This window comes from Penicillium canescens, assembly GCF_028828765.1.
Source record: "Penicillium canescens strain IBT 15451 chromosome Unknown utg000006l_segment0_segment0, whole genome shotgun sequence".
NCBI lineage: Eukaryota > Fungi > Ascomycota > Eurotiomycetes > Eurotiales > Aspergillaceae > Penicillium > Penicillium canescens.
The window spans coordinates 2,401,696-2,428,605 of NW_026703968.1; the positions used below are offsets into that span (position 1 = coordinate 2,401,696).

A 26,910-nucleotide genomic window follows, 5' to 3' on the forward strand; every position below is an offset into this window, starting at 1 on the left:
TCCAACGTTTGCCTCCCCATGTCAACTCCACTGAACGGGTGACCATTGGTTAGCCTATATACAACAACCCTGTCACCTGTACTTAGTAGGGCGAGCTGTATCATCACATCGTGTGCCGCGTCTGACCATAGCCTGACCGCCTCTCTATGATCGGCCTCGGTCAACACCCGGAGCCGTTTGCGCGGATGAGCGGATCACTGAAGCTGAAGCCGCTTAGTCCGTGCTGGAACCTGAGAGAGTAAGGATCGGCTGTGAACGTTGAAGGATCCACCGAGGTCAGGGCAGTGTAGAAGTACAAAGTACAGTTCTCGGGACTCTGTAGGTTGAAAAGCTCTAAACGACGTAAACGAGATTAGAGCGGAACTGCAAAAAGGAGTGCTGATCCTCGCATTGACATGTTTCAGGCAACCGAACTGATCAGCAGAAGTGCGGAAATTAAAATTAAGAAAAAAGAAAAAGAAACGGGGAAATTAAAGAACTCGTGTTCTCAACCCGGTTTTCCGGGTCCAACGGTTGACATGCTGAGAGTACCAGTCAAGGAGCAGAATTGCATTGTTATAATATAAAACGACCCACCAGTCCCTGCCCCGTCGTTCAGAGAGTCTGAGACCCTTGGGAAGTTGGAACTGGTGATTCTAGACCTTTGGAAGTGTATACACAGTGGTATGCACAGTGTACAGTATACATACATACTATCCTGTACATAGAAAGATCCAAATAAATAAAAGATATGTATATATTTACTTAAATATTATGAGATTCGAATGTTATATGATCATATAATATTATAATGGCTACAATAGGGGAGGGAATAAATCCCCGAAGTGTGCAGAAGTGCAATGTGGGACGTACACGCAAGACCCCAGATCCTGGTCTAAGTAAAAAGCCGTTGAAATGAGATCTGGAACTTTTAGCCAGGCCGGAGAAGACCGCCTCATTTTACTCAGGATGATGCGGGTCTCTCTGCGTATATAGGTATCAAGTGTTACAGTAATGTTTGATCGCACTTGCCCCTCCCCACTATATACGTTAAATTGTAATATTACCGTTGTCAAGTGCTTCTTTCCTTTAACCTTTACTTTTCTTCTTCTTCGAGTAGACATCGTTTCTTTTGGGTGGCTTTCTTTTTTCGCTCTGTCGTCATTCCAGACAGCTCCTTCCATCTTTTACCTTTGCCCATCTTCTCTTCTATCTTCTATCTTCTATCTTCTATCTCTCTATCACTGGCTCCATCCGCGCATATGATTGCGTTACAACACCAGCCTATCTCGCATCCTGCCAAAGTGGATATCTCACTCCTACTCAAGCCCCAAGATGAGGAAGAAGCCGCCCCGGGCATCAACACCGGGTTCCCGCCCAGAATCCCAGGGCCACCGCTGGGCTCCATGGGCCCCATCATGACCATGCCGGGCCCTGCTGCTATGACGGCCATGCCTCCTCTCACCAAGTCGGGCCCCTCAGGTGCCCCCAAACGTCTGCAACCGGCGCATACTGCCGAATCGCCGGCAAAGAAACAGTCCAAATGGTCACCAGAAGAGGATGCCTTGATCATCGAGTTGCGAGGCAGTGGGATGAAATGGGAGGATATCAGCAAACGACTGCCAGGCCGCAGTGCGATCAGCTGTCGACTTCATTATCAGAACTACCTGGAGCGCCGAAGTGAATGGGACGAGGACAAGAAGAACAAACTAGCTCGTCTATATGAGAGGTAGGTTGAGAAAGAGAGAACAAACACATGAGCAGTCCACTAATCTTCCGACCCGTTTCAATAGATTCAAAGCCGAAATGTGGTCCAAGGTGGCCGAAGAAATGGCTATCCCGTGGCGTGCAGCAGAAGCCATGCACTGGCAACTGGGAGAACAGGAGATGGCCCGCCGTGCGGGCGTCGTACCATTCTCCCTCTCCAGCGCTGCCATCGATCCCCCCACCACCAGAACACGTCGTGCCAGCACCTCTCTCTCGCGGCCCAGGAAAGGGTCTTCCTCACGCGCAATCCCCGGTCAATTTCCCGGCCTCCCACCCCAGCTTCCCTCCCTGGAAGAGCTCACTGCAGGCGTTCCTGCCTACGCACCCGCTCCCCCTCCAAGAGAGTTTTATGGAGCTGGACGACCGTCTGAAATAGGCATTCCCCCGCCAGGTCTGATGGGCCCTCATCTCGGCATGCCCCCTAGAACCCTGCCCTAAGTCGACGACGATGACGCCTACACGTCTTTCCTTGAATTTTGATCTCTTTTTTCTTTTGCTTTGTTGGTCCTCTGTTACGAATTGCATAGCGCCGGCGGGAGGATATCGTGATTTGAGGAGATAGTAAATCGTATAGATGATTGCTATCCCTCGGTGTTTGTTGAGCTGTTTTCTCTCTGTTTTGCAGGATCTTTGGCAGGACCAGCAGTGCGAATGGATTTGTTTCTCCATGACTCCGAGGCTGGTTCTCGGAGTGCATGCTTGCATGCACCACGTTCTTTCTCAAACGTCAGTCGTCTTGGGCGTCGCGATCGCCCACCAATTGTCTTTCTCGTACCCCGCTTCCAGCACACGACCGCCAGCGTTGTCGATGTCCCGCTCTAGCTCGCCTTCCTCGTACAGGTGGTAGTAGCGGTGGAAGGTCTGGGGCTGGTCACCCTTGCGAACCCAGGGGACCATTCGATCCTGCTCATCACCCTTGTCCCAACCTCTGCGGCTGTTCTTCTGTTCAAGGGCCCAGGCATAGATCAAGATCTTACCACCCTCATGCGTCTTTGAACCAACTTTGACTGTCCGCAGAATCTCAGCGACTGCCTGAATGCGCCGAGCCGGGGTGGAAAGATGGTGTACGACCGCGATCGAGATTGCAAAGTCAAAGCTTGCGTCCCGATGGGGGAGGTCGAGAATGTCGGCTACTACGGTCGAATGCGGCTGGTGCTGAAGGGCAATCCGAGCCAGGTTTTCAGATCTGCTATTGGGTCAATCAAAGCCATGCAGTACGAAGAAAGTGAGCGGAAGCTCCATCCCGTTAGAGGGGTAAACCAATATCCATAAGAAATGGAAAAAAAAAAAAAAAAAAAAAAAAAAACCAAAAAAATTCCAAACTTTTATCACGTACCTATCCGAAGCAACGATAAATACATCGCGATTGACCATCAAGTTTTTGCCATTACCACATCCTACATCTAGACCCACTGAACCGGGCGCCAGACCCTGTAGGAATCGTTCGACTATAGGCCATGGCTTGGAAACGGTTAGTTTGATGTGCTGTTGCAGCCAGTCGCTTAGACACTTAGACACACCTTGTACCGGGTAGCGGAGAAATGCTGGGCAATCTGCTGATAAACCTCATGCACATTCTTTTGCTCGTAGGCTTCATCTGCCTGTGGGGTCGCCATGGTGTTCGAGACTGAAAGAGGTGAAGAATTGAAAAAGTGAAGTGAGAACGATATCACGTGGCCTAGGACATAGTGCGGGCAACACATTCAACGTTGTCAATTGTCAACGTTGTATATACTGAACTCGATTATGTCAAAAGTAAAGATACACAACTACCTAGGTATGGGAGCTCTAATTACTTACGGTTCAAAATTACTTCCTCTTACCTGGTGTGGTGTATTGATCTTTCCAGACCTAGAACCCTATTTCGGCAATTGGTTGAGTACCTAGATCAGCACCTAGAAGGGTTTCCCGTGCTTCGTCCTACGTGGGATCTGAGTATTTCGGGATTTCACAGTCGACTTGTCGACTGTGTCAAGCGGTGCCTGTTCCTGGCGCGGCGAGAGCTGACTAATATTTTCTCCGTATAGGAGAGATTCCTTTTCGTGTCAACCACAGAACACAACAAATGTAAGTACTACCTACTCGCTTCAAAGGCTGGTTCTTCATGGAGGCTTTGGAAGGCCCCGTGTCACTGCAACATATGCATCCCCTCCAGTTGCATGCGGCAGCTTATCCTAAGCCCCTCAGGGGATTTTGATATTGCTATGCAACCCGCGGTGACATTGAATAAATGGCTTCATTTGTGACATAAACCAGTCCCCATGGGACTTCTGATTTCATCATTCCTAAATTCGGTCTACACATGGAGAGCTCAGACTCGTGGATCAAACACAACCAATGCTAACCGTTCTCTAGAAAAGTAAGAACAAAAGGGGGAAAAAAAGAGACATCATGGCGTTTCAGCCTACTCCGACGGATGTCTCCGTCATCATCACCAATGCTGCATCAGGCAAAGCCAATGATACAGAGCCCAAGTTCTTGACAGAACGCCGCATCACCCCTACCTGGACCGTGATGCAGGTCAAGACAAAGCTGGAGACCATGACTGGTATCCCACCAGGAAGCCAGCGCCTGCGGGTCAAAACACCCGGCCGACCTGATCAATGGGCTGATGGGGATGACCGCCTGATTGGAGACTGGGGACTGGTGAAGGGATCGGAGTTCGAGGTTTGTTTCTTCCCATAACTGTCTCTGCTGTGGCTGCTCTGCTGGCATCAAAAAAAAAGAAAATGGCCCTTTATTTGATTCAATTGAAGAGCCATTGTTGAAATGAAACTATAGAAAAGACCCCATGCTGAACATCTTTCGCAGATCCATGATAGTCGTCCGCAAACCATGCGGGCCAATTTCACCGACCTGTCATCCGTCGATAAATACGTACTGCCAACTGAAACATACGAGGCCCGCTCAGACTCCGTATTGGCCTGGAAGAAGAACAAGAAGCTAGGCCGATTTGATCCTAACGCTCTATCACCCGAAGATGCTCTGCGCCATCAAGCAGAGAAGGATCAAGCCGAGGTCAACACACGAGGTTTGTTGGAAACACGTGAAATATCCTTTTGTGATTGATCTAATAGTGTCTGGTAGGAATTGCCGTTTCTAACCGGGCAATTGTGCTGCCTTCAACTCCGCCGCATATCCGACGGGGCACTATTCGCTTCGTTGGGCCTGTTCCCAGTATCCCCATTACCGGCCCGGGTCGCGAGCTGCAACAGAGTGGGGAGCTTCCGGCGAATCTCCAGCCTATCTGGGTTGGGATTGAGCTTGACGAGCCGATGGGGAAGAACGATGGTAGTGTGGGTGGGCAACGCTATTTCGAGTGCCTAGGCAACCGGGGCATTTTTGTCAAACCTGACAAGGTGGAAGTGGGAGAGTTTCCCCCGTTAGGTCTTGACGATGAACTGGATGAGCTTATGGAAGAGATATGATAAACATCGAACTATCTCATTGAATAATCGAACAAAGGACCGTTTCTGTCTGCCAATAAAACGAATAGATCAAGTAGATGAGATTTGGCGTCCCAGGCTCTCTCACTTGCTCTTCCACCACTAATTAGCACCAATACAATAGACACTGCATAATTAACAGGACACACAGGCGGGAACGCCAAAACCCAAGGTAATCGTATGAAACAAATCGCTGAAGAACGAATAAGAATGACAAAAGACATAGTTGAACACCACAAGAGACATTCCAGGGTATCCATTCACGTAATCGAGAGCATCATGGCAGGTTGTCAATGGCGCATTAAGGCAGTAGACAAGGACAAAACAGATTGGATTGATCATTTGCTCGTCTTTTTCTGCTTGCCCCTAGGGCGTCCCTTGCCCTTCTTAACAGGGGGAGAAGCAGGAGCAGCGGATGCGGTTTCAGCCTCATTCTCGTTCTCAGTGCCAGCTTCGGGAGTTGGGGGCTGCCTGTCATTCTTCCTGCCTCTAGGGCGTCCTCTGCCCTTCTTAACAGAGGCAGAAGCAGGAGCAGCGGATGCGGTTTCAGCCTCATTCTCGCTCTCAGTGCCAGCTTCGGGAGTAGTGGCCTGAGTGTCGTTCTCCTCTTCCTCCTCGGGGAGCTGTCCTTGGGTGAAAAATAGCCGTACTTCTTTGCTATGGATATTTGCGAAGCTATAATAGTTGCCTGGAAAAAGAACCCTCGGATTAATAAAACCTATAGCCAAGAAAAAAAAAAAGAAACATAAGACTTACCACGAGGAACTTGGAAAACGCAGCCCTTGCCAGCACTGAATTGAATTCCTGAAATGTCTACTTGCACGCGTCCGTGGCATACGTAGAATACCATGTGCATCCTCTTCGAGTTTTTGGGTTTCTTCACTCCTTTAGGTGGAAGCTCCACGACTCCAGAACCAATGAACGTTCCACTGAGAAGTTTTGCAAACCGGAATGATGAGCCTTTGACCTCTCGCGTTTCGATGCCAGAAGGAGCATATGCAACGTCTGTCATGAGTCAGCGAATGAACCACAGCGGCTGAAACGGCATACTTACCCAGAACTTCTTCTTCTTTCGAACTAGTCTGCGTTTTCGAGTCCCATGTTTGGACATAGCCGTGGAGAACACCACCTTCTTGCTCCCAGAGATCAGCATCCCCATCTTCCTCATCCGAGGAGTCATTCCTTGGCTTCTTCGACTTGGATTTTCGACCGCGTTTAGATTTATTTTTCCTTTCAGGCTCTTGCTCTTCGGTGCGAATGACTTCTTTGATGGTCGAAAGGGGGTAGCGATGTCCCTCCGCGACTTCCCCATCACCAAAGACACAACGTTCATTGCGCCAGTACGCCAAAGGGCGAACAGACACCCGCCCAGATCGAGTATGCGTTGCACTGATGTCCTCGGGGTTTTCCCGCTTGAGAATGTACAAACTTCGGCCCTTCAAAGGACCTGTGCGGTTGGCGTAATTGTCCACCACGCGATCCAGTTCTGGCTCTAAAGGTTCTCGCGCGGCCTGTGCTACTTTCGCCGTCATTCTTTTCTTGGTTGGTCTGGTATCGGCATCTCCATCAATGTCGCGACGCTGAGATTTCGGAGGACGCCCGCGGGGTTTGGCTGGCGGTTTATCTGCTTTGGCGGTCTTTGCAGCGCTCTTATTCGCCTTTGATGTTGTAGTCTCGTCCGTTCTGGGTGGAGTATTGTCAACCATAGAAGCGTCATCATGTCCATTCTGATTTTGCTCCAGAGGATCCGTAAACTCCTCTGCACCAGCCCGAGAATCAAGGCTATTGCCAAGATCTTGTTGTAAGCGGGCAATAGTACCTACATTCTCGTCATTCTCGTCATTCTCATCGCCCTCGCCATCGGAGAAATCAGGTAGCACTGAAGGCTCGGACTCTGCGGCTAACTGAGCTTTTGTCTTCCATGTGTCTTTCTTCTGGTTTAATCGTCCCGCGTTCACGGAGCGGGTAGATAGCGGAGAGGGGTCCGGAGGCGAATTTTCCTGCGCACTAGCTGAGCCATTGCCATCGTACGGACTTGAGGACTCATGGATATCCTGCAGTTCCGGGGTTGATCGCAATGCAGTAGGCCCTCGTGGAGACCCAGTGAGGCCAGTCTTCATTGGCGACCGCGCAGCGGACGGGGAAAGGAAAGAGGTTCGTGGGCCATTGGCACTCCTGAGAAAGTCCATTGGATCCGGCGCATTGCCTGGAAAAGTTGAACCGGAGAATCAGCATGCGGAAACCAAACTTCGGGGAAAGCACCAGTGGCGCACCTTCATCCATTGACATTTCATCGGACCCAGTTGAGGATGCATTCTCCTCTTCAAACGCAGGGAGCCCGACTGGCGACTTCTCGGGCGAGGAGAAGAGGCCGTCCACTTCTTCCATTCCATGCTCATCGCGTCGCCCCTCTTTGAGAGAAATACCGGTGCGTCTAAAGATACCAATCGCGTTAGACCTGGGGTTCACGAACACTTGCTTCGCACTTCACAGTAACATGTCTTACCTTCCCGTGGTTCCCACGTTGGAGTAGTCGAAGTCGCGGGCCTTTCCGGGCCCTCGTGCCATATCGGAGGTTGAACACCAGACAGTGAATAACGGAGACCACAAAAACGTAGCGCTTTTCGCATAAAAATGATTCGCAACAAATTATATCAAAAACAGGTAGAACAGTACAGCGAGAAGCAAAGGTGGAGGGGAGGAATGATGCGACGGAATTTGGGCGGGAGAAACACGCGCCCGCCCGCTAATCCCGAAAAGTCGACGCGTTGCATACTTGAGCCATCTTCCCTGAAACAGGACGAACATTCGAACTTGTACTTCAAAATCTTCATATTCACACAATGACCAAAGAGACTTCCTCCGCCAATGCACCAGAATCGTCCACTTTTATCCCCCCCAGTGTGATTCCCGAACGCCTGTTCTCCGGTGATTCCTACGCGTACTACACTCCATGCCCGAACGCAATTACGCCCCAATATGCCTCTCCTACAGCCAACAACGCTGTCACAAGTACACCATGTGTCCTGGGCGTCGATGAGGCTGGCCGTGGCCCGGTTCTAGGGCCAATGGTCTACGGCGCCTTCTACCTTCCTCTCGAACTCCACCACTCGCTTTTGACCGAACAGCATAGCTTTGACGATAGCAAAGTGCTGACACCTGCTGTGCGTGCCAACTTGATGCAGCTCTTAAACACACCAGGAGACTCGCTGTTTGAGTCTTGTGGGTATGCAATCAAGGTACTTTCGGCGCGCGACATCTCTTCCGGCATGATGAGATCACCCACGGCAGTGTACAACCTGAACGCACAGGCGATGGATGCAACGGTGGAGATCATTCGAGGTGTCGTTCAAGACCGTGGAGTTGATGTGCGAGAGGTTTACATTGACACTATTGGTAACCCGGCTACATACCAGCAAAAATTGGAGCGGATATTCCCATCTTTGAAGATCACTGTCGCAAAGAAGGCAGACTCCTTATACCCCTGTGTCAGCGCTGCTAGTGTGGCAGCCAAGGTGACGCGTGACGTTGCGCTGGAGATCATGTACGAGGATATCCTCCAAGCACAGCAATTGTCTGGCCCACCCCCCGAGACTTGGGGCAGCGGGTATCCCTCAGATTCAAAGTGTGTTGGCTGGCTTCGACGCAATATGGACCCTGTATTTGGATGGGGCAATGAATGCCGATTCAGCTGGGGTACTGCGAGGGAAATGCTCGAGCTGAAAGGTGGAGCAAGGGTTGACTGGCCTGTCGACGAGGAGGACGGCACTTCAAGGCTCAGTGAGTTCTTAGTATCATCGGGCCCGGGGAAAAGCACAACTCGAGATGGATTACGGGATTGGTATGGACAGAGGCCAACAGAGATACTATGATTGCAATCCCGGGGAATATTCGTGGGAATGCGTGGAATTAGATATGACTTGATATAACATTGATGATACCTATGAACTTGCTTTCAGGAAGCAAAGCGAGAGTGATAACAAATAAAAAGCGGACCGATAGGTCCTACCGCGAGTATCATTAAGAAAAGATCATGCAAAAAATGGGTATCATAGGCGAATGGAAGCCGGACAAGTTTTAAGGAATCACAGGGTAGCAGTCGAGAAATAATAATTTTCCCAGAGGTATTCATAGTCCTCCACAATACTGCCCACCATGTCCAACAATGGCTTGCCCTTCATCTTGCCTGTCACGCTGTGAAGCCAGGACCTAATTCACATGTTAGTCTTTGTTCGGGGAATTCAAGTCTCAGCCCAGGGGTTCTTACTTGGTAATGTTTTCGTAGAATGCACCTCGCAACAGCCACCAGCCCATTGACCATCCACGCTTCTTAAGCTCCTCCCGCTCAAGGCCCGTGAGTCCTCTGAGGCCACCGGCGACCCTTTCACGGAAGTCACGCTTGGCAAGCTGCCGACAGCCATACTCCATTCCAAATCCAATGAGCCATGGTCGCCAACTGCGCTTATCCTTGCTCCATTTTTGCATCGCCAACGCGTACGCGACAGGCCGAAGGATGTATAGCACTTCAGCTAATTGTCCTTGTCCCGTCGCACGGTGAAGAAGTGCCTTCGGGGGCTTGATATCATCCGCTGTAAGCACCTTTGAGATGAGATAGTTTGACACATCGTTGACGTCAGGGAGAGACGGCAGGGATAGCCCTGTGCGCGGCATCGTCCAGTTCAAGCCTGAAGACCGTTCGCTCACGGGAATGTCCATACCGTTCCAGTCCTCCTTCTGGTCGCCCTCTTCCGCTGTTCTTGGGTCCAATTCGCGCTCCGGGAGTGGGGGGCTGACAAGGGGTCTGGAATTGGTCAGTCGGAGCAGGAGCAGGCGGCAGACTGCCTTGGCGAATTCAATGAAGACGACCACACGCCAGCGAGTCTTCTGGCCCCGTCGCCGTGCTGCCATCTCCCAGAGAAGCTCTGTGTACTGGAGCATCTGCAGCGCAAGCGCTACCTGGCGGTATAACGAGGAGCGAGAGGTCCAATATTTGGTATACCGGGAATGAGGAGTAGGCTGTGGCCGAGGAACAGTCGGGGGAAGCCGATCAATTACACGCGAAACAAGAGAGTCATGGTATAGCGACAACAACTGGACACCGGAATGCACTGAAGGGGTTATCAGCACACGCTCGACAGCAGGTACACTGTTATACTAACCACATTCTGAAGGTATTTCTGATTCGCGATATCGCCCTAGCAAATTAGGTGAGTTAAGAACATTCCCACAAATCCAAGCACCAGAGTGGAGAAACTCACCTGGAATGATATATGTCAAGGATCGCAGCGCAGACTCGACTTGACCAACCGAGCTGGCATTCTTGGTCACGAAGTCTTCATAGAGAGAAAGCCATTTAGATGGTTTCAAAAGTTCTGGAGGTATTGGATTCTGGATGTTGCGAACGGTCTCCATCTTGAAGCGAAAGCATGTCAAGATAGATGAAGTGACGGGAGAGCGAGATCTGGGGGAGAGGTCACAGGCACGTGGTCCCGCGTTGCCAAGAACATTTGGGCCGAGGTTGATGCGTTCGGACTTGGTACTACCCATATTCATGTTGCGAAATGCATAGTTTGTGATTTTTGATATGTGTTCGCCGATATCATCTATATATATATATATATGCTACATACTCATAGAATCATAGTGTCTTATTCGTCTGCCCATGTCCATAACCCTCCAGGGCGCATGGCCTCTCGGTATCGCTCCTCCACTTTTTCTCGCTCCAGTCTTTCAGCAGCTTCACGATCAGATTCCTCGTCTTGTGTATCTGGCATGCCTGTTCGCCAGAATCCAGGAGGGGATTGGGCTCGCTGGTGAGTATGTCGATGTCGCCCATACTGGTTGGCCAAGGCCCTGGCTCGCGCTTCCACCAGTAGATTCTCACGGTCTTGACCCTTCAGAGTTTGAAGTAATTGCGTATCGTCTCCCAGATATTCCTGTAGTATTCTCTGATCTTCTTCTTCTTTTGCTGCTCCAGATCTGCCAGGAAGACCCCCAAGGCGAGCCATGGCCCGGAACCGATCCCCACAGCAACCTGGGCGAGTGCAGCCTGATATACATTTACGGTCATCTTTCTTGCGAACCACCGTATCGTAGGCAAAGTCAAGTCCTTGATTTCTCGCGGGGTTGATTTTGAAATGCTCCAGCCTTAGACATCGAAGAGGCCTGGCCCTGTAAGGCTCATCGTCTGGATCTACGTCGGGCGCAGTTTGACTTGGAATTATTGGCATCAAATCACCTTGTGGTGCGGTATCTTCCGTTATTGTAATCGAGCCCGCAGCTTTTTTCGAAGCGCTGAGTGGCGACCTGGAGGGTGCCGATCGATCCAACAGATTTTCCAGGCGTCTGTGGGCAGGTCTGTTACTGGCACCCTTCTTCGATGGCCTTAGGGTTGCGTGAGAGGCAACATCTTCCCCGTCTTCTGCCAATGATGGTATTGCACGTCTCTCCAGGTCTTTTTCGTGTTTCGCATAGTGCGTTTCATCGGGGTCTATCGCAGTACGTGCGTTTCCATCGACAGGCCGAAGCACTGAGTGTTGCGATGTCTGCCGGTCTGGTGGAATGTGCTTCGAATGAGGTACACGCTTTATGCTGTTGTTTGAGTCCCAATTGTTCCCAGAATTGGCATCCTTGTAGGCTTTTCGCTTCATAGGTGTTCGAATTGTGTCACCTATTTCGTCAAGATCTTGTGTGCCTGCGGATGGTAGTTCGTGGTTATATGTGGAGGGTCGGATTGGACTGGAAGACATAATCTCGTTTTTAACAAGTACAGGGTGCGCTGAGCTCGCCTCCTCCCACTGGTTATTGGGCAATGGATGCTCGCTGGGAGACGCTGGCGGAAGTCTCTGCCCTTTTGGCTGGCTGTGCACACCGAGTAAAGTACATGCTCCATCAGAAGATTGTTCTGCGCGATCCACATCTAGTGGAGGAGAGCTTGATTGAGTGGAAGCTGGTTCTGATGGATGGTTGAAGGTTGCCGTTTTGTTATGATCCAGTTTAGCTGCTTCCTCAGGGCCGTTTGCATGTTTGCGGATCGACGACGACTTGAGAGCTTTGGCTGGAGAATCTGAGCTCTCTTCTCTTGGACGTTTTTTTGCAAGGCTTTGAGTCGCTGGAGAGTGTTCCTTGTCAACTATATCCATGGTGGTACTTTTCACTCTGCGAAACGTGACTGGTTCGCCATTGAGAACAATCGTGAATTCTTCATGTTTTAATTGTTCATCCCACCGCCGTAGTTTCTTCTTATGCTGCAAAACTCTGGATTTGAGGCGGCTCCAAGTCCGAATGAATGTCTGTAAATTGGTGTAAAGTGCCGTGTATTTGGCCTCGACCATTCTTGGTGAAGTCAGAACATCGGAAGGATCATCTTCCATGCTATTCCCCCAGAGGTTCTTGGGGTTGAATTCGGCTTCTAGATTTGCGTATTCTCCGGGAAGCTCCAGATCGTGCGGATCAACTTCGTACTGCCGCAGCTCAATTTGGAGAGCATCAATATTCTGTCGAAGCTCTTGGATTTTGGCCTCTGCTTGTCGCTGGGCTTGACTGGCCCGTAATTCTTTTATTTCTGCCCCTTTGGTGTAAGTATCGAGCTGGGATTTCAAGCGTTTGTACGCCTTGTCAAAAGAAGCTTCACAGGCATTTGCCACTGCGGCATGAAGTTCCTGGACAACTTCCATTGTGATAGGGGAAGCGTCAAGATGAGTTAGAGAGAGACGCGACGCGTTTGGGCCCACGTGAGCTTATCGATAAGGACCTCTCCACCTCTCCGTTCGCCAGGGCTGTCGATGATCTTGTCGCACAGAATGTTCAAACGGCGCAAAGACCAGGACTCTGCTCAGCTACACAAGCGTCTTCGTACTCGCGATGCTGGGTCTGTGGACCGCCTGTCTCGCTTGAGTAATGAGCTCCTACTTCATATCTTCTCATTTCTGCCTGTTTCATCGCTGAATGTGTGCCAAAGGTAATACATTCGCTGTTGATCTAAATCTCAGTATTGGCACTGACTTGACTTTACTACAAGGTTATCCCATCGGTTCCATGCTCTTGGTGGTGACTCCGAGCTATGGAAAAGGCAGTACTACTCAGAATGGGTGCGACCTCGTGCCCGCCGGCTCGCAAATGTTAGACATACAACACTCCCAGCCAAGACAGACTACTCGCCCAAAGTCGCAACATGGTTCGACCATGGTCACTTGGCACAGGAGGCCAAAACCAATTGGAAAAGACAATACCGGCTTCGGCATAATTGGTCCAGAGGACTATGCCGGTTTACTGAAGTCGAATTTCCTCAGCCGCCATGTCCTCCAACCCTGGTCAGATTTTGTGCTGGGGTTGTCTTCTCAGCGGACCCGTCGTACGGGCTCCGGGCTTGGCCTGCAAGGGACCCAGCATCTTGTATGGCAAGAGTTCCATTGACGGCTCATCCCAATGAACCACCCGTAGCCCCAACGGCTTTGGCGGTAAGTCAGGTTCAAGACGAGATCGAAATCTCAGTAGGATTGGGAAATGGCCATTTTAGCCTCTTCGTCTTGAACATTAGAACATCCGATCTGAGCTTTCAATCCTCTCATCTAGGTTGCATTGATGGTGCTATAACTGCAATGGCATTGTCATCGCCATACCTGTTGGTGGTATCCCAGCATAAAGATTTGACACTGTACAATCTGCGTCACGGAAGCCAGCGGGCAGGTAAAACTGGCGAGATTCAAGACCCACGCCAACTCGCCTCTCTCAGAGCGGAAAATATCGTTGCACCTATGACTTTATCTCTTCGAGTCTCAACTTTTGATATTGTCGCGACTATTGTGTATAGCTTCTTTCATATTGGATGTGGCTGGTCGCTGGGAATTCAAGAACTGCGCCTGGGCAAGGATGGCCAACAACTTGACTCACGACTAGCCACTACGGTGGATTCACAATATGGGTTACGGCCACCACAAGGTCTACCACAATCCCAAAAAAGACGACACTCAGCGACTCGGGCAGTCAACAGTCAAGGCCTCACCACTGGAACACCAACCATCCTACACCAGAGACCGCCAACCTCTATGTCTTATTCTCACCCATATCTGCTGACCTCTCACGCGGACAACACGTTGACTATGTATCTTGTGGTCTCTACATCCGACAATTTATTTGTTCAAGGTGGCCGGCGCCTTTGGGGCCACACCTCTTCTGTATCCGCTGTTCAAGTGACAAATCGTGGTAAAGCTGTTTCAGTGAGTGCTCGAGGAGACGAAATTCGAATCTGGGAATTGGAGATGGCGATATCTACCTTGGGCAGTCGCAAATATTTCAAAGAAGAGAATGGGGTCAAGCTCAGCCCCGAAATAAAGCAGGATGAAGGTTCAGAGGTTGCCCCTGTCCATCACAGCTTGGACAGAGTAGATCATGCCCAAGGATTATTGCAAGGTTGTGTTGGGTTTGACGAGGAGCGAGTACTGTTGCTCCGAGAGAAGACGGGCACACAGCTCCTTGGATGTTATGACTTTACATGAACTAATTCCACAGCCGTGAAAAAGGCAGGCCAACTCCACAGAAGCAAACATTCTGACGCGTGATTTGACGATCGCAATGCGGCCAATAACCCGGGGTTCAGGAATCCGGTCGTAGCACAAGGTACTCACCCCGGACTGGGGACCCTGGCAGGGGGTCTCTGGGGTATAAAAGTCATGATCGCCCTACAATTGGGCCAAGGCTCCTGTGGATTTCTCATGACTCTTCGTACATCCGTACATCCAGAGAAAGGAAAGGGAACACTCCAGTTGTATAAAGATGTGAAAGTTCACAGCGAGAAAATGAAGAGACAAAGAATGAAGAAATGAAGAAATGAAGAGAGATGAAAGATGGAAAATGCAAGATGCTTGATCAAAGCCCAAAGCTAAGCACTTCTCATACACTTCCTCTCCATATCCCAGATGAAAAGTGGTCGGGCGGTCAAGCGAGTAAGCTTGCGGGAAGATTTCTCCCCGCACTACAATTTTCAGGACTCAATTTTTTTGACTTCTTCACTCTACACTTTTTCTCCAATATTCTTACTTAAAATGGATTTCCCTACCGGACGTGGCGGCTGCTTCAACTGTAAGTCCTTTCCCCCGGTTTCTCTGCTCTGAGCTTGATGCTTTTTCCGGATTACTTGGGATTTCTTCTATTCTTGGCCATTGGTACTGACTTTCTCTTCTCACAGGCGGCGAGGCCTCTCACCAGGTAATTATTGTCTTTGTTTGAATCTCTATATGGTTTAGATGGTTCAATCTATAAAGAAAAAGAGGCATGAAGCTTATTTGATCATTCTAGGCCAAGGACTGCCCCAAGAAGGGTAATCCCACCTGGTAATGCGTCTTTTCCTGGTTGATATAATGTACAAGCTAATTTGTGTCTTCTATAGCTACAACTGCGGCGGTATGCTTCATCTCTCAGATACTGTCCATGGTTAGATATCTGGACCGGTTGGAACATTGCTAATCAGATCACTTTCCATTTCAGGCCAGGGTCACTTGAGTAAGTCGACGGACTCTCCCATTTCTGGACTTGACTGACATCTCAAAGGCCGTGAATGCCAGGAACCCGCGAAGGAGAAGTCGTGCTACCGCTGCGGTCAGACCGGTCACCTTTCCCGCGAGTGCCCCCAGGGCGGCGACAGCAACTACAGCGGCGGTGGCAGCCAGGAGTGCTACAAGTGCGGACAGGTCGGCCACATCGCCCGTCACTGCCCCCAGGGTGGTAACTACGGCGGCTACGGCGGCGGTTACGGTGGTGGTTTCGGCGGTGCCGGTGGCCGTCAGCAGACCTGCTACTCGTGCGGTGGCTTCGGCCACATGGCTCGCGACTGCACCCAGGGCCAGAAGTGCTACAACTGTCAGTGATCGCCTTGTGTGGATACGAGTATCTACTAACCTCATATTTAGGCGGCGAGGTTGGCCATGTTTCCCGTGACTGCCCTACTGAGGCCAAGGGTGAGCGCATGTGCTACAAGTGCAAGCAGCCCGGCCACGTGCAGTCCGCTTGCCCTAACTAAGGCCTTGCATTGCTGTTCGGTCGACATCTTTCTGCAGTTTCTACGGGATCGGATGACATTTATCTTGCATGCACGAAACGAATTTCTCTTTTTTTCCTGAAAATGTATGATTAGAGATCAACGTCTGGCAGGTTGACATGATCTACCTTATGATGCTCCCCGAGTTTGATTTCCGCGGCTTTTGATAACGCGCAAAATGTGAAGCAGGGGACCCTGCAAATTCTCGTATTTGCACCTAGTGCCTTTTGGGCTCATCTCGTAAATTGAAACGGATGTCAACCATGTCTTGATTTGAATGAAATTAATGTTAAACGCTTGGTATCTAGATGTGAGATGTGTAGCGCGCATAGCTCGACTACGAGCTGCAGCTACATAGCATAGCCCTCTTGTACTTGGGAACGTCCCCACAGAAGCGCTGTTCCTCTTCTTTGTCGAGGCCCCATTCATCATTAAAAGGATTCAAGGACATTTGCATGACCCTTCCCAGAATCTCTCGGTCTCCTTTGTGTTCAACGCGTTCGATGACCTCATCAAGAATCCATCCTCGAGGCACAAACTATATCAGAGAAGGGTCAGTCAACCTACACCAGAAGACAAAACGGAACGATCTTCAATATGCTCTTACGTTTGGATTGACAGATTTCATCGCCTTTTGTCTTTCCTCGTCATTTTCAGAGCCCCAGTCTTCAAGCACACGAGCTCGCCAGCCATCAAGCCATTTCGCAATGCGTGCTCTGGCTGTATCATCAGTGTAGCCAATTCCACCGAAACCTTCACTGTGGAAGAAAATCGAGGCTGTTTCCTTCCGGCCTTCTTCGGTTTCCAACTTGGACAGCGGCAACCTAGAGAGCCGGCGGAAAAAGTGGTTGAAGTCCAGCTCGAGGGCCTCAAGTGTGTCCAGCATCTCCGAAAAGAGGTTTTGGAAGTCCGACTCGACTTGGGTCTTCAGTCCTAGCCTCTGGCACATCAATCGCTTGTATTCGTTCAGGAACACTGCTCTGAACTCCTCACCGGTGCGGTCAATGATGTTCTCCGCACGTTTGACGATTTCTGGTTCAAGATCCTCCGACACACCATCTTTCACAAAGCTTTCTTCGTCGACTCGGTTTCCAGCTCCAATTAGTTCGCCCAGTGACTCACCAAGTCGAACCAAATTCCACCAAATAATGCTGGGCTGGTTCCGATAGGCATAGCGCAACATGTGGTCATCATGATTCGGGGTATATTGGGGATCGAAGTTGTCCATGAACGCGAATGGGCCAAAGTCAAGTGATAAGCCGTAGATGGATGTATTATCCGTGTTGAGCACGCCGTTCATGAATCCATAGGCCTGCCACGCGGCTACTGTCTTCGCGTTGCGGCGAGAAATTTCTCGATACAGCCTCGCAAATCGATTCTCCTGTACGCCCTGGTGGTCTTGGACCTCGTCCCGGGAGATTCCCCTTGGAGGATTGCCCATCTCCGTGGGAGATTGCTGTTCACGTACTGACACTATGGCAGGAAGAGATTCCCACCCACCAAAGACGTCTTCGGCAACATATGTTGCGAGTTTCCTAATGAGCTCACGATCTCCACGAACACGAAGAAGATCAAAAGTGCCAATTCTCAACCAAGTCTCGGCAAACCGGGCAACGATTGCTCCAGGCTCAAGACGCTCACGCAACACCTTGGCATTAGGTACAGAGGTGAGTGAGAGTGCACGAGTAGTCGGTATACCAAGAGCGGATAGAGCTAGAGGTTCGTCAGTGGATTGCTCTTGAATTCTCACTGAGATCATATACCTTCTGAGACCACGTATTCACGGATACTCGATCGGAGGACAGCTTTACCATCCGCGAAACGCGAATACGGTGTTCTGCCTGCCCCTTTTAATTGAAGCTCATATCGCGTGTTGGTGTGCGGGTTGGTGCACTCGAAGAGGCTGATTGCACGCTGATACAAGTACCCTTTACGTTAGCCATATAGGCTGCATCATATGCGTGTCAACTTACCCCGTCTCCAAGCTGTCCGGCCCACGAACCGCTATTTGGTGTCAGTTATAGAATATCACAATGATTCTCTAGCTATGGCTTACAATTGCCACCCTGTACATGTTAGAGTCCATGAACTCGATGATCAGAATAACGGATACTTACCTCCATAACACTGGGCCCAAGGGTAAACTCCACCCTTCTCCTCATCCCACCAGAATTCATTCCCTGCGACTAGCGCTTTGAACTGCGCCGTTTGATCTTCACCGGGCTTTAGTCCCACGTCTTTCATTGCCTTGGGACTAACACCCAGAAGTTCTGGTGCATCTGTCGGCTCCGGGCGGACATAAGTAAACAGTGCTCCTTTGACCATGCGGGGCCCGAGAGATTCTCTCGGGGCCTTGTGTGAGATTTCTGGAGTCTCAAAAGCAGGATCAGGAGGCAGTTTAGACGTGAAGTTGTTTGATTTTGGCAGCTCAACCAGGGAGACCCCGGCGCCACTGGGAAAATGGGACGCCATCTGGCTCAAACGATTCCGAACTGGTGATCTGAAGTTGGGAAGCATACGAGTTGAGCAAGCGACAAGGTAATTCATGAAGAAACAAAGTAGATCGAGGAGAGTCGAAATGAAAGTGTAGCCCAGGTGCTAACTATGAATGCGAAATGACATAATGTTGGCAATTATTAATCGCGACTTCCCGAGGCATACGCGGTAACTCCCCGCGCCTATATTCGTTCTTCTTTTCTTAATAATTCTTCTTCTTTTTCTTTGTCGTCGTCTTCTTCATTATGGCAGGCACTATTGAGATTATTCCCACATTGGAGCTCAATGACAATACCTGGGTTCCGGTCGTAAGTGTCTTGCTCTCCTACATGGAATGTTACTGATAAATCCAGCTTGGATATGGCACCGGCACCGCCTGGTATAAGACGTCGAGAGATAGTGGTACCAACCGTGACTTGGTCGATTCAATCAAGGCGGCAATCAAACTAGGATACCACCACCTCGACGGAGCTGAAGTCTACCAGACCGAGGAGGAACTCGGATTGGCAATTAAAGAGAGCGGTGTCCCTAGAGAGAAACTCATCGTGACGACCAAAGTCATTACCAGTATCGCTGACATTCCTCGGGCCATTGACACCAGTCTACAAAAGCTCCAACTTGATTACGTGGACCTGTTAGTCAATCTCGACGAGTGCGATGGACCTGAATTGATGATGATTTTAGGTACTTAATCCATGCTCCGTTCTTTGCAACTACCGAGGCCCAACTCCAGGCTGCCTGGGCTGCCATGGAACAAGTCAAGGAATCTGGAAAGGCTCGCTCCATTGGCGTATCGAATTTCCTGCAGAGTCATTTGGAAACCATACTCAAGACTGCCAAAACTGTGCCATCTGTGAACCAGATCGAGTTCCACCCGTACCTCCAGCATGGAAATTTGGTTTCTTTTCACGAGAGCCAAGGCATCAAGACTGTCAGTTACTCTGGCCTGACACCGACTACTCGTGCTAAAGGTGGGCCGCTGGACCCTCTGCTTACCTCCTTGGCGACCAAGTACGCCGTCAGTGAGGCAGAAGTCTTGCTGCGCTGGACTATTGACCGTGGCTGTGTAGCCATTACGACCAGTGGCAAAGAGTCGCGCATGAGCAGCTATCTCCGTACGCTGACGTTCAAGCTAACACCTCAGGAGGTCGAAGAGATCTCGAAGATTGGCGAGCAGAAACATTACCGAGCATTCTGGCGGGAGAAATATGCGGAAGATGATCGATCATAGACTATCAAGATCAATACAATACAATAGCAATAGTATCAACTATATCAACAACATGAAGTCATCATTTATACCAATAACGTTACCAACAAAATACCATCTCCATGGCTCAATATATGGATATATCAAGAGCAATGGAACAATACAGTACAATACCCCCGGTATTGATAAGATAAGCACCGGCCCGTCACGTACGGACCGTACGTACTCCATCTCCAAATCCTTTGAATCGGAGACATCTCCCACCTTTATTATCCTCTCCTTCTTGCTTCCTTTCCCTTTGTGGCCTACTTCTTGATTCTCTTTGTCTTTTCCATCCCTTCATTGTGCTCGATCTCCCAGGGTTATGGGATCACTTCCCCCACGCGCAAGAGTAATAGGATGCCCTGATTATTCGTTCTCTCAAGGCCCGCTCTTGTCTACTCTCCTTCGCTTGGCTCGATGCTTTGACCACCATTCGGTAACTCGTTTCGTCGACTGGGTGGAAGAACAAAGGACTCGGTGACACGCTTCAGCTTAGCCTGTGAAGCGCGTTTGATACTGGCATCTTTGTTGGAGGAAGTTGCGAAACTCTGCGCACTGCCATGTCGGTGAACGAGAACCGCTATACTCAAAACACCACGAACCCCCGAGCTACAAGATCTCCTACCTTAGACCACGAAGCGCTTGACCAACGATTGAAGCGCCTTTCCGAAGAAGTCCTCCCGTCCATACCTTACCTTCTCACTCTTCCTACCAATTCGCCTTTTCGACAGGGGAACCGGTGTGAGAACCATTGGGCGGTAGGGCATGACAGACCATTCCGTCATCAAGAGCAAGAACTTCAGTATATGACCTTCCTGGCACATCACAATACGGATTCGCTACTTGTCGCTGTTGGGGATTGGTCAGATGAGACGGGGCGCATGATGGACGATCGACCAACGGCCCCAAGCACCACAGAAAATCCAAGGGAATCAGTGGTCAGGAAGAAGATCAGTCTCAAGGATTACAAGAATCAGAAGAATAACGGTCCCATCGCATCTCCTCTGGGCCCCGAACCAAGTAGCCGCAGTACATCAGACTTGCCCCAATCCGAAGAAAAACGACAGGCGACAGGTTCGGAACCACCCAAGAACCCTGATAGGGCCGAGGCACCACAAATGCCACTAAGGTCTGACACGCGCCTTTCTCCTGAAAGGCCGGGCCAGAAACGGCCATCTGGCTCGGACCGTGAGCTCCTCAATCCTCGAGGAACCAAAGATCCCGCAACCCACTCTCCCAAAAAGCCGCGTCTATCTCCTGGTAAAGAAACGTGCCGAGACCCCAGCCCTTCGAAATCGCACTCTCCCAAACTCCCTGCGCTTCTCTCGCCCACCCTCCCACCAACCTCAAGTGGCCCCAAGCTTCCACGTTTGTTGTCTCCTACACTGCCGCCAGACATTGAAAAGGAACTGGCCCGCCTCGAGGATCCTTCACCACCACACAATAGCCGATCAGGTGCGGCAGAACAGGTATTACCTGTGAAAGATTCAAATATCCAAGACTATCCAAAGGACAATGCTCGGCTTAGCGCACCCAAGACACAACTCATTGTCAAACTGAGATACGGGAGAGCGAATAGGAAACGGGTTGAGGCTTTACTCAAATTTTCTGGTAAAAAGAAAACGCATCGGTCAGATTCGCCGGTCAGCCAGGATACCGATCGCGACGACACCTCCAATTCTAGGAAGAAGGGAGGGGAAACGAGTTCATTCCGCGGGAATGTTCTGTCTGGGGGTTTGAAAAATAAGACCAAGCACGAGACCGACGAAGCCCTTGGTCCTTATGATAGTCGCTCAAGGGAGCCGAAAGGTCTCACGGAAAAGGCCCGAACTCCCCTCTCACAGCCATCTGTGGCTTCCCATGCACACGAAAAAATTAAACCCGCTGCAACCACGCCGAGAGACCGCAAGTCGTCTGCCTCACGCCAGATTGACCTCGGAGAGAGTGATGGCAAAACACCCTCTCATCCTGCTAATAAACGACATTCCGTTGACACTGGGATAGTTGCGAAAGCATTTCCATCTCAGTCTGATAATCGATCGCGTGAGCGCCGAGCCTGGCGGGATGAATGGCAAAAGTTTTCAACCATCGGCCGTGAGTTGAAACATGCCGCAGACCGACACAACGCCAAAAATGGAGCCTCATCGGTGGATGAGAAGCTCGCTGCTGTGACTGCCATTGAGGCATTGCTGTCCTTCATTCTAGCCTTTGTGGCGGACGATCAGTCCAAAGCTGTATCACGCCAGGTCGGAGACTCCTCGACATGGCTGTCTATCGTGCCATATTGGAAGGTGGTAAAGAAGCTGACTGCGCCCTATCCGGCACTATCAAATCTTTGCTTACTGCTTGGTGCCGTCTCATTCAATGCTATCCACGCACTTGATCTTGAACGCCTCGCCATAAGCCCAATTCCAGGGGACCATACTCCAGTGCCCACTCCTGGAAGTGACGGCAACGCGGTTTTGTCGGACGAAAACAGAAAAGCCAGGAAAGAGTTCTTGGATCTGAAAAACCGTCTTCCTGAGTGCTACAAAGAGTCTCAAAGATTGTGGCTGGAAGGCACACGAGGCCTCTCTGAAGATGTCCTTGCCCGTGAGTTTCCTACGAGCTGGTCTCAACGATCCCGAAATTACTCAGAGCGAGGTCGAGCATCACTCAAAGCTGGCGATTATTCCGGGAGCTATTTCCTGCCACTAGGTGGTACGACTCCCCCATCGAAGTGGTTCGTTTTGGAGGGTCCCTACTCAAAGAATGGTGCTCGAAGGAACAGGTGGATTGGAATGGGCGTCTCGGTCTCTAACTTATCCCTCATCTTCTACAGTCTCCATACTAGCTCATCATGGCGTCCTGTTAGATTTTTTTTTATCTTTTCCCGTGCTTTTCCTTTATCCCTTCATGATACCACGAGCCCTGGATTTCATGTAGCTATTTGCAATTCGAATACCACAGGGCACGCAATCTACTGATCAATTCCCCTGCCAAAGCGAGGTGCTTGAGTGTGTTGTGTAGATTAGAAGTAAATCTGTAAAGGAAACCGGCTCGTCAATTCCTCCGAATTCAATGTCGCTAATATATGGAATGGAAATATCATAATCGCTCAAGTGTACAGAGAAATTGTGCAAATGTCATCATGATCGTGGAAACAAATGCGTCGCCCAGAGCTTATAAAAATGATAACTTGACCTAAACCTCCTGGTACTCAGGGCCGAAACGGGACTGCGAGTCGCCAAAGAGCCAGCCAGCCTCACGGCAATATCGAGCCTCTCGGCCATATATGCCAACCTCACTGGCCCAGCAAATCACGGCCGCGTCGACAATATCAGCAATAACACCTTCCATCGCACCCAGTATGGTCCATCCAATCGTTCCAGCAATGAGACCGACCACATAGGCATAGAGACTGCCACGAATTGTGCCACCACTAGCAGAAGTTGTCAGGCTCCTAGCAGTGGTAACCCAGCCGCCGAAACCCAGAGCCAACGACATCATGAAACGGGTAGCATAAAGAATCAGCTTGGAAAGTCGATAGGACAGAAGAGACGCCGAGTTCCCGGAAGGATAGGAACGGGAGCGTAAAGAAGTCGAGGCGGCTGATGGGGAAAGCACGGTCATTTGACTTAAGCCTCGCGATGAAGCAGCAAGTGGCTGCGAATGGATAGCGGCGTAGGTGAGTGAAAGCGGATTGGTCAAATAAGTAATAGGTGTGGGAACAAGTGAATAGGCAAATAGACTGATTAGTGAGGAGATTCGACCTGGTAGCAATAGAAGCGGAAGTCGAATCAATAGCCCCAGAACTCTGGATAGCGAAATCGTGCCAAAGAGAGTTGTCACAGCATGGACGATGGCTGCCTGGACAATCTGCCTTGAGGTTGGTGCAGGTGTAGTCAAGCGGTGGAAATACCACTGGCTTACCGTTGCGGCGGTGACAGCACGCTGGATGCCTGCAATGACGCCGACTGACCACAGATAGACTATGACAAAATAGACGCCAAGCCACCAGCTGCTCAAGTCGATAATGAAAGATCTCGGGCCAGAGTGACCACCTAGGAAGACGCGAGTGAACATCAGCATCCAGATCCATGTCCAAGACACCACGCAAACCATGGCCCCTAGACCAAGAGCAAGCAGCTCGGGATTGGCAGCCAAAATTCGACAAGCAAATTCAAGAATACCTATCGCCTTCCCGATAGATTGACGGCCATGGACAACATTGTAGATCCACATCGTGGCCATTAAGAAAGGAAAAGCGGAGCCCCATCTCATCGCTTTGTCTTGTACACTTGATCCAAGCCATGGTCCCTTGAAACTTGAGATAAAAGGGTACAAGGAAAATGAGAATAGGATGACCGGAACAGCGACGATGATGACGTGGACTAGGAGTCGCACATAAGACCTTAACAAGGCCAACCAGAGAAGAGAGACAAGAACCGATACAATAGTATAGATTCCGAGGAGAAAGAAGGACCCATGGACGGTCATGTATATTGTATCGCCCCATTTCGATTTATCTCCAGATGGGGTAGATGTGTGGAGATACACGAGGAATGCAGAGGCAAACAGTCCAGCGAGAGATATCAAGAACAGCTGGCCCCAAAATGCATCATGAACTATGGTTTCTGAGGCCAGAGGTGATACCGAGGCTGGAAATGAGCTTGTCGAGCTGGGGGGTCGTGGGACATCTTGCGATAGGAGACCGGCCTGTTCAGTAGGCCCCAAAGGGCTGATCCCGGAGAGATCCCTCGTTGAACCTCGCTCTCTAAATCGTTGAATGGGTGGATCGCGGCCACCGGGACTGGGTGGCACCTGGTCCTCCTCAGCGTCGGCTCGTAAAGAATCCTCAAGACCGACATCGACCAGATGGCCTCGGACCTTGCTACTGCTGGGGCTAGTTTGAGATCCATGACCATGCTCTGCTATCTCTTCCACGGGCTCAATCGGAAAAGGGCGCGCAGAAGCAACGTTCTTCTCCCCACGCCATGAACTTTTGATTCCTTTCCCGTTACCAGGGCGGTCATCATACCGTGAATGCCCCTCATCGAATCCTTCTGAACGTTCAGAATCATCGAGTTCCGAGGAGTCCTTCAAATTGCTGTCACCAAACTGCCTCCTTGATCGTTGTAAGGCGTAGAAATCCGCTATTTCCCGCTCACGTTCCGTCTCGTCATCTTCTTCTCGAAATTCATCGGTGGCACTGAAAAAGAGGGGAGCTTGGGCGGGACCACGGGAGGCAAAGGGGAAATGAGAGGTTTGAGATGTATCAGGTCGATATGGATCACTTGGCCGTAGGAAATACCGCGACGAAGAGTGACGTTGGTTCCCTTGATGTTGTTGATTGGGGCGACTACGGCCCGTTCTTTGAAGGTCATCCGGGCTAGACGCTACCCTCGACTGTGACTGGGCAAGGAAGCGTGAGGCATCTAGGATGAAACGTTAGCCATGCATTTCAGAATTCAAGGTCTCCTGGTTCCTACATTCAGAGAACATGGCCTGCTGTCGCAACAACAGAAAATACGGTGAGCGGACCGGTGATGTTCACAGCTCACCGGGGAAGACAAGAATAAAGGGATTATAAGAGGAGGAGAGAGAGAAACAGAGTACAAGGCTTGATATTTGAGGTAAAATCTAGGGAAAGGGAGAAGAAAACTCCAAGGACGTGTGAAGTCTACGATAGGACATGGGTCACGCAGCTGATGAAAGCGTCATACGGGCACGTCAGGCTTGATAGATGACTCAGCTGATAATCACCTTTCAACTACATTGCCATCTCCGCTTTCTTTCTCATCTTCTCTTGATCTGCTCTCTCCATGTCACAGCCATGGGACTATATTGCTAAGCTTGTCTGCATTGGTGACTCTGGCACTGGCAAGTCCAGTGTATGTACCTATCTCTTGACGTTACGAGCTGCACTAACCAAACAGTAGCTCACCATCCGACTTTGTGAAGGCCGCTTTTCTCCGTCGCATGATGTCACTATTGGGGTCGAGTTCGGATCGCGGATCGTGCCAGTTGGTCCCCCGGCCTCGCTAGAGCTAGAGCTTGATGGGCTTTCTCCTGGGTCGCCTCCGGCAGGCGATACACCAAATGCGCCAACCACCTCCGGCCTCCCTACTCCGCCACGAAAGCCACAGGACCCTCTCAATCAGAAACGCATGAAACTTTCCCTGTGGGACACCGCTGGACAGGAGACATACAAGTCCATCACACGCTCCTATTTCCGAGGTGCTTCCGGCGCGCTTCTAGTGTTTGACATCTCCAGACGATCAACTTTCATTTCCTGCACCCAGTGGCTTCAAGATCTACGGCAAATTGCTGAAGATGGCATCGTGGTGATCCTGGTGGGTAACAAGACTGATCTGACTGGAGCAGATTCAGGGTCAAATCAAAGGCAGGTTCCCCAGCAGGAGGCTGAAGAGTGGTGCCGTATGAACAATGTGGTTCGCTATATCGAAACGAGTGCCAAATCTGGGGATGGTGTTGAGCGCGCGTTTCTGGAAGTTGCTGAGAGAATCTATCGCAACATTGAAGCCGGGAAATATGACCTTAATGACCGGCGAAGTGGGGTGAAAGGATTCGGCGCCTCGGGGGGAGCAAACGCAGGGGTGCCTAGGACCGTAACTTTGGGGGTGGACGACGCCATGCGCAAAGGCGGCAATGGTTGGACTGGGGGATGCTGCTAATTCCGGTCTGCGGGAATCAGAGTCGGCACCATATGGAATATCCACAACATGCGCAGCTGGCTGAATCAAAGCAAGCATCTGCCTTGCACAGAGGCCACCTTGAACATTGTTGAATTACTGCTCATCTAGCGTGACTACTAGGGAGATATATGCTTAATCTCTAATGGCATCTGAATTGCATTTTTCCGTCAAATCATGTACCACTAAAGGAGAGGCAAAAGGAAAGTAGAATTATCTGTGTTGATACAAGAATCCACG

The 26,910-nt window shown here is 50.4% G+C and overlaps 14 protein-coding genes across 14 annotated transcripts; 8 read left to right on the forward strand and 6 right to left on the reverse strand.

The window, feature by feature from the left end:
- Positions 1-1,241: 1,241 nt before the first annotated feature.
- On the forward strand, positions 1,242-2,184 carry N7446_009882 (MYB DNA-binding domain protein; the record flags this gene model as incomplete). Its single annotated transcript, XM_058518627.1, has 2 exons — positions 1,242-1,708; positions 1,773-2,184. 2 exons carry the CDS (start codon positions 1,242-1,244, stop codon positions 2,182-2,184), a joined length of 879 nt encoding a protein of 292 aa, XP_058369415.1.
- Positions 2,185-2,466: 282 nt separating this feature from the next.
- Positions 2,467-3,362, reverse strand: N7446_009883 (tRNA (carboxymethyluridine(34)-5-O)-methyltransferase; the record flags this gene model as incomplete). Its single annotated transcript, XM_058518628.1, has 3 exons — positions 2,467-2,932; positions 3,083-3,207; positions 3,267-3,362. The coding sequence occupies 3 exons, from the start codon at positions 3,360-3,362 to the stop codon at positions 2,467-2,469; spliced, it is 687 nt and encodes a 228-aa protein (XP_058369416.1).
- A 775-nt stretch (positions 3,363-4,137) lies between these two features.
- On the forward strand, positions 4,138-5,174 carry N7446_009884 (TBCB family protein; the record flags this gene model as incomplete). The annotated part of the gene is made up of 3 exons (XM_058518629.1): positions 4,138-4,413; positions 4,558-4,777; positions 4,834-5,174. The coding sequence occupies 3 exons, from the start codon at positions 4,138-4,140 to the stop codon at positions 5,172-5,174; spliced, it is 837 nt and encodes a 278-aa protein (XP_058369417.1).
- Positions 5,175-5,530: 356 nt separating this feature from the next.
- Positions 5,531-7,760, reverse strand: N7446_009885 (Cupin domain protein; the record flags this gene model as incomplete). Its single annotated transcript, XM_058518630.1, has 5 exons — positions 5,531-5,880; positions 5,949-6,197; positions 6,247-7,398; positions 7,466-7,626; positions 7,699-7,760. The coding sequence occupies 5 exons, from the start codon at positions 7,758-7,760 to the stop codon at positions 5,531-5,533; spliced, it is 1,974 nt and encodes a 657-aa protein (XP_058369418.1).
- Positions 7,761-8,035: 275 nt separating this feature from the next.
- On the forward strand, positions 8,036-9,064 carry N7446_009886 (ribonuclease H2 catalytic subunit RNH201; the record flags this gene model as incomplete). Its single annotated transcript, XM_058518631.1, has 1 exon — positions 8,036-9,064. The coding sequence occupies one exon, from the start codon at positions 8,036-8,038 to the stop codon at positions 9,062-9,064; it is 1,029 nt and encodes a 342-aa protein (XP_058369419.1).
- Positions 9,065-9,277: 213 nt separating this feature from the next.
- Positions 9,278-10,745, reverse strand: N7446_009887 (peroxisomal membrane protein PEX16; the record flags this gene model as incomplete). The annotated part of the gene is made up of 4 exons (XM_058518632.1): positions 9,278-9,401; positions 9,460-10,300; positions 10,352-10,387; positions 10,451-10,745. The coding sequence occupies 4 exons, from the start codon at positions 10,743-10,745 to the stop codon at positions 9,278-9,280; spliced, it is 1,296 nt and encodes a 431-aa protein (XP_058369420.1).
- A 95-nt stretch (positions 10,746-10,840) lies between these two features.
- N7446_009888 (SAE2 C-terminal domain-containing protein) lies at positions 10,841-12,868 on the reverse strand (the record flags this gene model as incomplete). The annotated part of the gene is made up of 1 exon (XM_058518633.1): positions 10,841-12,868. One exon carries the CDS (start codon positions 12,866-12,868, stop codon positions 10,841-10,843), a length of 2,028 nt encoding a protein of 675 aa, XP_058369421.1.
- A 108-nt stretch (positions 12,869-12,976) lies between these two features.
- N7446_009889 (WD domain protein) lies at positions 12,977-14,689 on the forward strand (the record flags this gene model as incomplete). The annotated part of the gene is made up of 2 exons (XM_058518634.1): positions 12,977-13,152; positions 13,213-14,689. 2 exons carry the CDS (start codon positions 12,977-12,979, stop codon positions 14,687-14,689), a joined length of 1,653 nt encoding a protein of 550 aa, XP_058369422.1.
- Positions 14,690-15,109: 420 nt separating this feature from the next.
- N7446_009890 (uncharacterized protein) lies at positions 15,110-16,209 on the forward strand (the record flags this gene model as incomplete). The annotated part of the gene is made up of 7 exons (XM_058518635.1): positions 15,110-15,272; positions 15,379-15,398; positions 15,489-15,523; positions 15,580-15,593; positions 15,678-15,692; positions 15,741-16,049; positions 16,100-16,209. 7 exons carry the CDS (start codon positions 15,110-15,112, stop codon positions 16,207-16,209), a joined length of 666 nt encoding a protein of 221 aa, XP_058369423.1.
- A 355-nt stretch (positions 16,210-16,564) lies between these two features.
- N7446_009891 (uncharacterized protein) lies at positions 16,565-18,774 on the reverse strand (the record flags this gene model as incomplete). The annotated part of the gene is made up of 6 exons (XM_058518636.1): positions 16,565-16,765; positions 16,835-17,940; positions 17,991-18,141; positions 18,201-18,231; positions 18,284-18,293; positions 18,345-18,774. 6 exons carry the CDS (start codon positions 18,772-18,774, stop codon positions 16,565-16,567), a joined length of 1,929 nt encoding a protein of 642 aa, XP_058369424.1.
- A 194-nt stretch (positions 18,775-18,968) lies between these two features.
- N7446_009892 (aldo/keto reductase) lies at positions 18,969-19,954 on the forward strand (the record flags this gene model as incomplete). The annotated part of the gene is made up of 3 exons (XM_058518637.1): positions 18,969-19,031; positions 19,077-19,357; positions 19,408-19,954. 3 exons carry the CDS (start codon positions 18,969-18,971, stop codon positions 19,952-19,954), a joined length of 891 nt encoding a protein of 296 aa, XP_058369425.1.
- Positions 19,955-20,535: 581 nt separating this feature from the next.
- On the forward strand, positions 20,536-22,941 carry N7446_009893 (uncharacterized protein; the record flags this gene model as incomplete). The annotated part of the gene is made up of 1 exon (XM_058518638.1): positions 20,536-22,941. One exon carries the CDS (start codon positions 20,536-20,538, stop codon positions 22,939-22,941), a length of 2,406 nt encoding a protein of 801 aa, XP_058369426.1.
- A 217-nt stretch (positions 22,942-23,158) lies between these two features.
- On the reverse strand, positions 23,159-25,459 carry N7446_009894 (uncharacterized protein; the record flags this gene model as incomplete). The annotated part of the gene is made up of 2 exons (XM_058518639.1): positions 23,159-25,392; positions 25,447-25,459. 2 exons carry the CDS (start codon positions 25,457-25,459, stop codon positions 23,159-23,161), a joined length of 2,247 nt encoding a protein of 748 aa, XP_058369427.1.
- A 320-nt stretch (positions 25,460-25,779) lies between these two features.
- Positions 25,780-26,652, forward strand: N7446_009895 (Rab family GTPase; the record flags this gene model as incomplete). Its single annotated transcript, XM_058518640.1, has 2 exons — positions 25,780-25,848; positions 25,897-26,652. 2 exons carry the CDS (start codon positions 25,780-25,782, stop codon positions 26,650-26,652), a joined length of 825 nt encoding a protein of 274 aa, XP_058369428.1.
- Between the last annotated feature and the right edge of the window lie 258 nt (positions 26,653-26,910).